At 36.3% G+C, this 12846-nt stretch overlaps 1 protein-coding gene and 2 non-coding genes across 5 annotated transcripts; 2 read left to right on the top strand and 1 right to left on the bottom strand.

Annotated features, from left to right (window-relative positions):
- Positions 1-172: 172 nt before the first annotated feature.
- LOC113462572 lies at positions 173-260 on the top strand. The gene has a single exon (XR_003385186.1). It is a non-coding gene; the product is annotated as a small nucleolar RNA Z112 (small nucleolar RNA).
- Positions 261-334: 74 nt separating this feature from the next.
- On the top strand, positions 335-491 carry LOC113462569. Its single transcript, XR_003385183.1, has one exon. It is a non-coding gene; the product is annotated as a small nucleolar RNA snoR2/U65 (small nucleolar RNA).
- A 1748-nt stretch (positions 492-2239) lies between these two features.
- On the bottom strand, positions 2240-12090 carry LOC103704611 (histone-lysine N-methyltransferase, H3 lysine-9 specific SUVH6-like). 3 transcript variants are annotated; one of them, XR_005511915.1, is made up of 4 exons: positions 11872-12090; positions 9276-11586; positions 5200-5333; positions 2240-5119 (listed from the first exon to the last, which is right to left on the bottom strand). XR_005511915.1 is itself a non-coding variant. In XM_039126509.1 (3 exons), the coding sequence occupies exons 2-3, from the start codon at positions 11537-11539 to the stop codon at positions 5282-5284; spliced, it is 2316 nt and encodes a 771-aa protein (XP_038982437.1). In that variant the 5' UTR covers positions 11540-11586; positions 11872-12090; the 3' UTR covers positions 2240-5281. The 3 variants fall into 3 exon arrangements, 1 of the variants encoding a protein (XP_038982437.1); XR_005511916.1 differs by having other exon boundaries at positions 9276-11487; positions 11872-12089; XM_039126509.1 differs by having other exon boundaries at positions 2240-5333.
- Positions 12091-12846: the final 756 nt, after the last annotated feature.

Here is a 12846-nt window from a genome sequence, read left to right as displayed (position 1 = left end):
CTATTTTGGTGTTGTAATCTACAAATGTAAGTGACTACAAATACGATTTCCTGTGATTTCTATATTCTGTAACGCAATAGTGATGTCCTCTTACTCAATATCGTTCGTTTTTTTATCTGAATCTCTTTTTGTTCCAAGAATGTCTTGTTTATGTTGTATGTAGGGTTTATTGATCCTGATGAGGAGGAATGACCTCATGATAGGAAGTGCCGTATGACAGTTATTAGCTGTGTGTGATTTTAAATGGGTCACTGAGGGATCACTGTACTCCGTTTTAGATTTATCCATGTTTTACGTTATCTAACTTTTTGTTTACTTTAGTGTTGCTCGCTTAGGCCCAATGCCACGTCTCTGATAGCCAAGTGCATTGACCAGAGATGCTATGATTGGGCCTAGATCAAGTCAAGTTTTTGGTATTTCGCAAGTTGATAGGAACCTGTGGATTAGATCTTTATTGTTCATCCACGGAGCCGGTTTTTGCGATTACATTGGATCGTTTATTCAGCTATCAATATAGAATCATGCTTGTTCTTCAGGAAATTTCGATATCTATCATCCAGACATAATTTATCCATCAAATCGGATTATGAGATGTGTATTTTTGTTCGTCTGTTTGTTTGAGATGTTTTTTTGTGCGTGCGTGCGTGCGGCTCTTTTTCAGATCCAACAAATTTAGTGCCAAGGGGTTTGTTGTTGAAGCAGATAGATGGTAGGATGCTTTTTGGTCGTGGATAGCCAAACTTTTCTCAGTTATGCGAGTTGTTTATTTGTAAATTTATGTTCTAGCATTTAGGGCTCGTTTGGTTCGCGGGAAGTATTTTCCCTCCTAGGAATATGATTCCTGGGAATTATATTCCTAGGAAGAGGATACCTAGGAAAGTACTTTTGGCATGTTTGGTTAACCATGGGAAAGTGACAAATTTCCAAAGTGCTTATGTTTGGTTGACCATCCACTTTCCTAGGAAAGTTATGTATAATTCCTATTATGCCCTTAATAAAAATTAGGTCTTTAATGCCTCTTTAATGCTTCTTTAATGCTGAAGGGTCTTTTTGGGAAAAAATAAAAAAGGAGTGATTCCCACCTCATGGGAAAGTAACGTTCCCATGTTTCTCATGGGAAAGACTTTCCCATGAAATGTGGGAATCATATTCTCATGGGAATACAACTTTTCCATCTCTCTCCTTTGAAAACTCCAACCAAACAAGAGGCATTTCATTACTTTCCCGTTGACCACACTTTCCCCCCTCCTTTTCCTGCGAACCAAACGAGCCCCAATAGACGGAGCAATGGAATTATGGACGGGGCATAACTGGCTTGTTCTTGCCTTCCAGTTGTGCTTAGGATTGGTTAATGTAAGGTACATGAATTAGATAAAATGTAAGAACAAAGCCTACTAATTTGGATGCTGTAAATGTAGCATTCTTACAATTGCATATGAGAAAATATAGAGCTCAGGCACTGTGTGGTGTTCGACTAGAATGAATGAAGTTTACAGGAAGTGTCCAAAGTGTTAGATTATAGGGATAAACTCTGCTGCATCCATACATGATTTGAGTTCCGATGTTTCCGTGCCAGAATTAGAAGTGACAAAATCATCATTTTTCTTTAATTTTGAATTATTAATTCATTCAAATGCAGGTTGAGAAATTAATACAGATATGTACTACCATTGGGCAGCGGGTTTCACATCGCTCCATTAATAGATATGAATAATAGAGCCGGATGATATCTATTAAAAAAATAATAATATGATAGAGATTGGGGCCTTGTAAAACAAGGTACAATTGCAAGGAAAATGTGGTGGTCTTTCCTTGGGGCTCCATTTATCTAAAGCATACATCATTCTCTCCCCATGCAGTTTAGAAAAATATATTTTTTTAATATTCATTTTTTTGGTTAAAAAAATTGGATACCTATATGGATTTTTTAACATTTGATTGTTTTTGGTTATACCGATGGTTAATATCAATTTTGGTTAATAGAGAATATGGATGAAGCTCAAAAGCTTCAAGGGCCTACCGGGAATGCTAGGTTTGATTCTCTCCAGATAGCCAAACAACGGGCTCATGTAGCTTTTTTATGGTAAGAGGTAACCATATTAGCAATGGATGGAAGATGCAGCATCAATCGTATCCATCATAAGGGATCACAATGGATGTGTTTCGTAATGCGGTCGTAAGGAAAATCAACGCAAACTCGGTGCCAGAAGCAGAACTCAGTGCCGCTTGGAGGGGTCTATTTTTTTTTTTTTTTTGCTAAAGGCTTGGAGGGGTCTATCGACAGCTACTCAGCAACTAAAACTAGATATGGTTGGAAGATGACTCCCATACTGTTCCCTACATGGATCACAAAAATCTAAACATAGATTCTCTATGGTTACTGCTTCCATACAACCCCTTCTTTACGATATCATTCAATGTGCTGCAAATCTGGAGCTATTTCTTGCCTCTGATGTATTCAGGAAAGCTAATCAACCGGCGGACAAATTAACTAACAGAGGAATCTCTTGTCCAGGCAGATGCAGCAGGAATCCATTTTGTTTGTTAGAATGTAATCCTGTTTGTTATTTCTTTTACCCTTTTTCTTTGCCCTTTCGGACCGCTTAGGTCCCCTTAATGTACCAAAAAAAAAAGAAAAAGAAAAAGAAAAACTGCTTTAGACACAAGTCTTCTTAAATGCATTACAAAACAGTCAAAACAAAGACTCATATGCAGGCTTTGAATTAGGGGAATCTGAACAAACTTTAACTGATATAAAACTAAAAAGACTAGTTGAAAGATGTTTTTGGTTTTTTTAGTTTTGTATAAGTATTCAACATCTTCTCAGCGAATAATCGATATGGAACTAAAAACAGGTCTGCACGGATCCTCAAATCTAATCACAAGCACCATGATCAGTTCGTGATCAGCCTCTATGAACTTGTACTGCAATGTCTCCTAGTCCATATAGATTATGTGCCGAGTTTGTTCTGATATAATCTAAAAAGACTAGTCGGAAGGTATTTTTAAGTTCTTTAGTCATATATAAGTACTTAAGATCTTCTCAGTGAATAACTAATATGAACTAAGTACATGCTCGCATAAATCCTTAGATTATCAAATTGTTTTATTTGAGGGACAAACTCCTTTAATTGTATATCAAATGCAAATGGTCATATCTTGCTTAGCTAGACTTAATCCACCAAAGCTTAACTGGACTTAATCCAACAAAGCTTAGGGTGGTTTGCTGCCCTCAACAGCTCAATCCTCATTCTCTCCCTCTCATCAACTCACTCTCACCAGCTTATAGACTTGAATACAGCGACAAGGAAGGTGAGAACTTCCTTAATCAAGTTTTTTAATCTAATATTTCAAATTCCATCTCCTTATTTCTATGTGTATCTATGCTTTAAATTAGAATATAGAATATCTGACCTAAACTATGCCCTTTACTCTTCTAGCTTAATAAAAATAAACTCGAATGAGCAAATCTTTTAATTCAATTTTTTATAATCCTCATTAATTGAAGGAAAAAAAACTAAGCACAGCAAATATATAAAACTTCCCACCCACCAACCCAAACACGAAATTTTTATCTTTGCCCTGACAGTCGGTACAAGTCCTTTGCACTCACTCAAATAAGGAATAAATAACTTTGTGCCACTTAGAAGACTTTCGTTCATTCATCCTTTCAAACGATAAAGACATCACAATCGTTACAGCAAGAAACCTGAGAGTTAGAAAGGAAAGTCCAAAGAAAGCATAAAAAGAGATAAGGGTCTGATCACAATCCAATCAAGATCGTATCAAAGATTCTCCCTTTGTTAATCTACAATGGTTGAGGTTTGGAGATACTTGATATATCCAGTCAATAAGAAATCAACTTTAGCCAATAGCTTTTGGTAAGTTTTTAATGTCTTTGAATTGTCGAAAGAATCTATGACATACCATGAATTCTACAATTATGAGGAGGTATAGGCACTAATAGTCATACGCATTCCTCTCTTTTGATATGTTAAATACTTTTCTTGTGGAGTGCACTTTTAAGAGTATTCTCTCTCTTATGGAGGTGTGACAATGCTACCACCCTCAACGTGGCACTAAGAAAATTGGTGATAGTAGTATAGACTGATAGCTAGGTTCCCCCATAAAGTTGGTTTGGGATTGTTATGGTAGTTTTATATTTAAGGGCAATCATGCTCATAAATTTGTTATTAATTCTAATAAAAACCATGAATAAAGTGAATGCCATTCTTTCTCTTCTTCTATCTTTTAGATGCAAATCCAATATTTATGCAATGAGGATGCTCCTTGATGCTCAAACATAGAAACTTGCCCAGATCAGCCCCCTTCACTTTCTGTCTAAGAATCATGAAAATTGCATAGTTTAATTAGATCATACCAGTCTTGGTTTTAGTGTTTATACAATAAAGAAGTAGCATCAACTGCTGCATTACAGATGCCGAATTGATTACCCTAAGAAAAGTTGAAGGGTGTCAAAGAAGGTGAACAACCCAATCAGTTATTGCAACGTGAACCCAAATATTCATGTTTATATCCCAACATGGAATCCATATTCAGAGTCCAAAACAGATACGCTGCGGATTTGGACAGTCACTGGATTTGTGCAAACATATGAATGGTTACATGCCACAATATATGCACAGCTGAGAATTTCTTCAATAGTTTTATCCAAACATTATTTTAGTTCATCCATTAACTTCAGCAATTCATTTTGAAAGCTTCAGTAGTTGGTAAGTTTTGGCTGCTGATCTTGTAAAGGACCCACATCCAAACAGGAAACTAATAATTATTTGGTTGGATTCTCTAATGCCTTTAAGGTTTAGACTTGAACCTTTTAGGATCCCAATTTATATCCAGAAAATCCAAAGTCATTTTGCTAAGCTATTCCTCTATACTGAAAACAAAGAGGTGAGAACCTATGGATCCTTGTAGAGTCTACTAGATGATAACAAAAGAACTTTTTTTTATACAATAATTCTTTTTGTAAATGACTGACATATAATTAAAGATTGCAAAGAAGAAATAGAAAAGAAAAGAATTGTTAAAGACTAATTTTGCAGCAAAAGCAGTACTCACTGATCCGTTGTTTACTCCTACCAACCTCGTCCATTTAGATCTACAAAAAATGCAGTTGTCAAGTACCACTTGCTACATTGGATATACAAAACAAATATGATATGGATGATGGAAATTTACTTCTGTATTTGGTCGAAAAAGTACAAATTGTCACATTGGAAAGATCTTTGCAAGGAAGAACATTCCTAAGGTTCTGCCAACATCACCATTGGCCATACCAGATAAATGAAATTTTTTCATAGAGGTACCATCTTCTGCATAAATCAAATGGAGAAGCAAGAATATCGTTAATGGAAAAACATCCAAAACTTAATGGCAATATAACAAAACACCATATATTCTGTATTATCCATTAGTTTATGGACACTTAGAAGATCAAAATTACATAGTACATAACACCTAATATGAACCATTCTGCTGACATGCAATGTACAAATTTGCACCATTTTAGATAAAACATGGAGACTAAGATATATGACTTTTCTTACCAGATTTTTTTGGGCTTTAGCAACACATGCGGACAATAAAACATAAAATACAAAAGTTGGAAAATTGACCTTTTACCCTCTAATGAATGGTGGTTCCTTATTTACATGTAATATTTCAAGTAAATGCAAGGAGTAAAGTGATATTCATGTAAATAAGGTCTGTCACTGTGTGTTTAGTAGGCTATCGGCGTGTATTTAGTTATCTTCCAGCTGAGTCAACCGACCAGATGGTCAACACCTTGATTGACCTAAGGGAACTGATCTAGATAGGTAACCGACCTAACTAAATGGTTTAACTTATCCTGCCTATAAATAAAGGTAAGGAGGGTAAGCCAAGGAAGAAAAAAGGAAGAGTTTCGAGATTGGGGGTCGGGGGGTGGTGGGAGACAGAGAGAGAGGAGGAGAAGAACAAGAATAGGAGAAGAAGATAGGAAGCTTGAAAAAGGATTTTGTGGGTCTATTAGTTTTTTATATGATAAGTAACCCTTTGTATCTGTGAATTTAAGTTTGTTTTTTGGGTTTGGAGTTTGTGTTGAATTGAAATTCTAAACCCTATGGAATGGTCATTTTCAAAAATCAATGCTTTCCTTTTGAAGGCATTTTTTTCCATGCTTTTGATATTATTTGGTGCTTCTGTCATGTAATTATCTTAACGTCTTTAAAATTTTTGAATTCTTAACCAAGCTTAGAGAGCCTTTTTTTTTAAAAAGTCAATTGCTGCAAGTCTTTAAGAGAGGTCCATATTATTAGAGAGTCAATATTCCAAGTAAACTGAGCATGCATTTATGACAAGGTTGTCAAAAAAATTTAAAGAGCGAAAATTATCCTCTCATAAGCAGTTAGATGGTTTTACCTATTTAAGAATACTTTCAAACATACAAGTACTTAGAAAAACAACATATTTGAAAAAGCTTCAATGCACAAACACAGCTATAGATAATAAAATATTCAAGACAATTCCTTGCTAGAATTTTTTTTTCATGATGGCAACTTAATTTGAACAGAAATCCCCAGAAAAAAAGACTGACAAAGACAGCAAGGAAACAAAGATAAAGGGAAAAGACAAATAGGAGAGAGAGAAGTGTGATTCCATTTAAATTACTAAAAGAAAAAACAATAGAAGAACAGAAACTACTAAGAATCCAAAGCATCAAGCTTGTTCTAACTATTTAGGGTCGTCTTCGGTTTATTTACCAGTCGTTCCTTATCATTGTTTACTGGTGACATTATTTTGAGCTTTTGCAAATCCTATTTGAAAACTCTACCCCATATTAGCTGAGACCTTCCTCTTCTTGTTCTTTATCTTTCAACGCAGATTTGGATAGCCATGCCCCATTTTTATTATGGTCATTTAAAATCTTTGTTTCAAAAAATGCATATCATCTTAGTCAGTTCATCATTTATCCACAATTGGTGCAACTCTTATGCCTTCTCACATATACTTTTCCCTCACTTTAACGTTCTTAATTTTTACTCCCAACATTCTCATTTCCCTAACTGTCATCTTGTTTGCATAGGTCTTCTTAATTGCCAGCATTTCTGAATAATGAAACATTGTGGGCCACATTGACATTTTCTATAAGTATCTTCGTTAAGTCGTCAAGACATGTATCGGTTACATATTAGCCCTTAAGCACATCTCCTCTTCTCCATCTGCCTCTAGGTTTTAATAGACATGTTCTTATATATCCTTTTGCTCGCAGTATAATAATTCCATGATAACAGTAGTGAACACATTATTGTGATTTTTGGGCATCCATTTTGAACAAGCCATGTTTTTATTCCTTTTATTTTCAACAAACTTGCAGATCAGTCACAGTTTCCATTCTACTGATTTTGGGCCCTATCAACTAAGGCATTCCCCATACTTCTTCAGCCTTATCCTTTCTCTACTGATTTTAGGCCCTATCAACTAAGGCATTCTCCCATACTTCTTCAGCCTTATCCTTGCTTATTGATCAACAGAATATAACATTTATCAATAGCTTACACAATCATACATCTTACTATATATTTCTAGTAATTTCATCCATGTCTAGTATAATGTGACATAGAATTCATGCTGGCTCTTGGTGCAAGGCAGACCATGAACGGAAACCATTTGTCTCATCAAAATTAATTTTGAATGCTTATCGCCACTCCAACATGGATGTCTCCAATAGTTCCAGTTTACCATTTATATAATTTTCTTCCATAGTGCCCACTTAATTATCTTCTATGGTATTCTAACTATTTAACACATTCCTTCTCCAAGATGATCAAGACCACGAGTAGATTGTCTTTTCTTACTCTAAGTAAAGCAACTGGACTGAGAACATGAGAAACAAAAAAAGCTTTTAAGAAAAAAGGGCAGGTAGAGGCCTTTGATAGCCAGGCTGCTACAAGTGCTAAGGATAGGATGAGAGTTGGAGGTTGGTTGTGGGTAGATTCGAAAACCCATTTTCACTCTTTTTAGCATAGGTACATACTACAACACATTAAACTATCCAATGTCATTAAAAGAAGCAATTTCAAAAAAAATAAAAGGCTATCTAAACCCAAGATAAGTATCAGTGCATATCAGTTGTATCGTACCATACCAGTAAAGTACCTCTATTGGTATGCACCTCACTGCCTGTCTATATTAACACATAGCACAACAACCCATTTTCACTATGTCGGCACAAAGAAGAGGCATACCATATGTCGGTACATTACGACACTCATCATATTGTACTGACAAGGTACCAATATGGGTATCATTATCAGTGTTTCAGCCCGTGATCTAACTGTTAGAAGCTATCAACCTAGAGAAAATATCTCTCATATAACCTTTAGGGTAAAAACCAATGTGTTAGATTTTGCACATAAACCCACCATTCCAGTCAAATTAGCTGATCAATTTAAATGGTCAGGAATTGTTGCTGATGTTAATTAATCTACAGTTACTGAAATTTAATTGACTGTATAAATGATCTGATTACACAGGAATTGAAGTGGTCACTTAAGTGTATACTCACTGTTCTTGAAAGATTAGTTTTAAGCAGGTAATCTAGCAGGTGTGGTCATAATCATTGTAAAAGACTAGGTTAAAATCCATCATGAGATTAAATATTAGGAGATTTATTAGGAAATATTTTAATAATTTTAGTAGTCTCAGGATCCTAATTCAGCAACCTTAGACATGGTTTCATAAATAATGACAACGTTAGAGTTCTTATGACCATTGTAATGGTTTTAGGTAACCTCCGTTACATTATTAACTTATATATTAGCCTTTAAATAATGTTCTTACATATGCATTATGACCATTATTGCAACAATCATGTAGTTGTCCACAGTTGTCAGTTGATAATATTACTATCTAAGGTCATAATTTTTATTGTTTAAACATATTTCTAACGATATATATCTATAATAATATGATTTGGAAACAAAAATTGTCATTAAAAAGCCGTATAACAACTCATAACGAATACTATAATTAAGCAATAACAACTCATAACGAATCTAACTAAAGAAACATAAAAAATACTTTTTCAAGTATAACCAAAGTATCTTGAATTATGGAGAACTCTCAAGGTGTCAAAATATCTTATCCACTCATTATACCATGAATCACTTTACCAACATGAAAATTATTGAATAGACATCGATATTGGAAAAGGTAGAAAACTTCCAATTGTATAAAGTTACCATTTCAATGAATGAAAACAATGTTAATACAACCTGCCAGTGCACTCAATAGAGCTGCAGTAGCAATTTTTCCTTTTCACATTACCATCAGAATCATGAACCTCATCTATGGTATAGTTGTAATCATATGTTAGTTCTTGCAATGGCTGAATATCCTCGGAAGCGAAAAACATTACGTGAGGCATACTCTTGTCGTCATGATCATAAAGGAGATTCTGTGCATAAAGATTTGGCGTACAACTGTGATTAATGAACCTTCCAACATTGCCAAATGCAGAAGCATCAATAGTGAATCCCACCTCATCGGTTTTGCAGGAAGCACCCCTTTGTAGAGCAGGTATAGAAGTTGAGAGGCCTTCCCAGAGGGATTCATCATAATAGTTGTTTCCAATAGCAAAAAGATATTCATCATTTCTCCTTTTCTGAGCCTCCTCATCCTCCAATACCTCTCCTACATACTCGCAGACAAAACCGCCAGATGTAATTTTCTTCAGGGACCTCACTCCCCAACCCCTTGATTCAGTTTTGAAAATCTGCAGCTGAAACTTGATACCATGCTGGCTTACCCGGTTATGACAGGATGGAGGGCATTTGCAAGAAGGGCCACACTCGTAGACAAGAGGTTTTGCTTGTACAATAGCACCTCTGTGATTGAATGGAATCTCCCCTCCATTTTTAACAGCACAGGCACACTTGTCAGAATCAGAGCATCCATCGATGCAATCGCAACCACTTGGAGGGGTTGGCTGATGTTGAAAAGGATATATCAACTTTGTTATGTATTTGAATGGCATTGGATACTCGTTGTCAACAACATTGACTGCAGAGATGGGTAGTTTCTCTTTTCCTTGAGAAACATCTCCTAGATAGAGATTAAAACATGCTTCTGACCTTTTTGACTTCATAACTTCAGCAACATCAAGTTTGGGTTGCCCTGCCATTCTTCTCAACTGAAACATATAAACATAGTGATCACCTTTTGCTTTCGTCCTCCAATAGTTCTCAACCAAATACAGCCCGTCATAAATATACACTGGTACCTTCTTTTGCTTGGCCCTAGCTTCTTGGGAATTATTTGATTGATAGTAAGTAAAACCATAAATAACTCGTATGGGTGTTTTAGTTTCCATGCTGTTTTTCAGAGCTAGATTTCTATGGTCAAGTTTCTGGTCTTTGTTAGGCATTCCAGAGCCAGGATATATCAAGATATCAGATTTTCCCTTGACATCAGAATAACGTCCAGAGGACACAATACTAATAGCTACATCTTTTTCACTTTGGTTAACAAAATCGATACCAGCCAGGTGCTGATGGTGAAGGCCAACAATATGGAGCTCCACCCTTAGATGAAACTCATCACCAACTTCAACTCCTGGCACGCTTCCCACATACTTTCTATCATCACCCAGCCCATATTTCTCACTGAAGAGCTTAAAAGCAGTATGATCAAGACGCATGCCCTGCTCAGCTTCCTTCGACTTTGATTCCACTTCCTCAAACACCTTTCTCAATATGGTACGAAACTCATGTAAGGTCTCCTTGACCTTGTATCGAGCAGCAGCATTTTCCAAGAGGCCACTGCTTCCCATGTTTGGTTCCCATGCTGGTTGATAAACATGGGAGTTTCCATCATGGTCAACCTCAGTTTTATGGGTTTTCTTCTTGCTAGAATTTGTGGTCTTTTTCCTAAAACTAGTAACAGTATACCGGTCTGCAGATTTTCTTATGCGAGAAGGGTATCTCCTTGGCGCAGATTCTTTCTTGGTCGAATCACTCACCACCTCCGCTGATTTAAGAGGCTCCTCTGAAGAATCCGGAGCCCCAAGATTCATGCTTCTCACAGATCCAACCAATCCGTCCCGGCCAAAACAGAAAGACACTTCCAATGATTTGTTCTTTCTCCATTCTAGAGTTTTGGAAGAGGATCGAACACAACCAATCTGAAATCTCCATGGGGCCAAACGCTTCCGCGGGTTAGCCTTGATTTGAGCATCACCATTGCTCTTCAGATTCAGATCCTCCTTTCCTCCAAAAACCTTCTCCTTCTCCTTCTCTTTCTCCTTCTCCTCCAAAGATCTGCACGGCTCCACGTTTCGAGAAGCTTCCTCCTTTTCCTCTACAGTTTTGCTTGATTCCTCTTTGTTCAAGTTGAGAACAATGGAGGAGGAACGGCGATAACCTTCTTGGAATCTCCAGGGCGCCACAGATTTTTTCTTATACCTAATTCCAGCATCACCACCGCCACCTGAATTCTGCAAAGATATCAAAATTCCCCCCTCGCCAGCAACCTCATCCATTCCGATTCAATCCCACCAATAACACGGAAAAATTTTCGGCAAAATCACTAAAAAAAGATCACTAAATTCAATCAGCACTGCAGTTTCTTGAGGATTAAAAAACTAAAAAGAATAAAAATTCAACAATTTATTATTGTTTCAGCGCAACGTGCGTAAGAACCTAATTTCAAGCGGCCTGGACTTTAAAAAAATGGGGAAAAAATGAAAGAAATAACAGATTTATTATAATAGGATATAGTAGAGCTCGACCGGATCAAAAAAAAAAAAAAAAAGGGAAAAAATCGGGGAAAAGATGGGGATCAAAACTACGAGGGATGGGAGAAAGAATCGACCTTGTGTTGAATCGTCTCGCGGGAGAGAAAGGAATGGATGGCGGCAATATCTCGGCGAAGAACCCTACCTAGGATTTTGGCCTAGCGGCGATCGGATCATCCGAAGGCGAAGACGAGGAGGGTGGCGTGGGACGAGTTGGAGTGGCCACACTGGCGGGTGTAAACGGCTCCGCGGTGCGGTGACCTCCCACCCCTACAACGCGGTGACGGGCTTGAAAGCCTCGTTTTACATGCTTGGCGATCAATACTTTCCCGCCAGGGATGAGCTGCGGGTTCTTGGTTTGAACGGTAAATTCGTGAGAACTCGTCTGGTTCACCAATTTTTTTTATTAAAATATTATTTTTAAAATATAATTTCTAAGAAATAATATTTGAAAAATAGTTTTATAAAATATTTATTACACTTTTAATAAAAAAATTATCTATGCATTTTGATGGCTTAAAAGTATTTTTTTTAAAAAAAATTGGCCCTAATTACTAATCGGTGTAAAAATATATTTTTCTTTTCTATAAAATATAAGAATTTTAATCTTATATGAATGCTATTTTTCTATCTCTCTTCCTTGAAAAATCTAATTAAATAAGAAATATTTTTTTTATTTTTCGGTTAACTACATTTTCCTTTCTTTTTCTATGAACTAAACGAGTCATAAATAACTGCAACAAAAGAAGAAACTGGATATGTGAGATAGACCATCTGGGCCACAACAGGAAAACCACCATATCTATAAATAGTGTTTGAGTATCACATCCTATCTCTTTTGTTATTATCACTGGGAGGCTCGCTATAGCATTAGTAAGTTCAATATAATCCTACTCTCCTTCCAATTAAGGTTTAAAGATTGTGTTTTAAAAATTAGGTTTACAGTAAGATTTCTTGATATTTTAATAGTTATACGTGCTATCCTGTACCTCCAAGGGAGCATCTTATGTACTTGTGATGAGTTCGTGTGTGCATGGCATGCCACGTCAATC

The sequence above is a fragment of the Phoenix dactylifera genome, chromosome 5 (assembly GCF_009389715.1).
Source record: "Phoenix dactylifera cultivar Barhee BC4 chromosome 5, palm_55x_up_171113_PBpolish2nd_filt_p, whole genome shotgun sequence".
Taxonomy (NCBI): Eukaryota; Viridiplantae; Streptophyta; class Magnoliopsida; order Arecales; family Arecaceae; genus Phoenix; species Phoenix dactylifera.
Note: the sequence above shows the minus strand (reverse complement) of the source record. Positions and strands in the feature narration are given on the sequence as shown.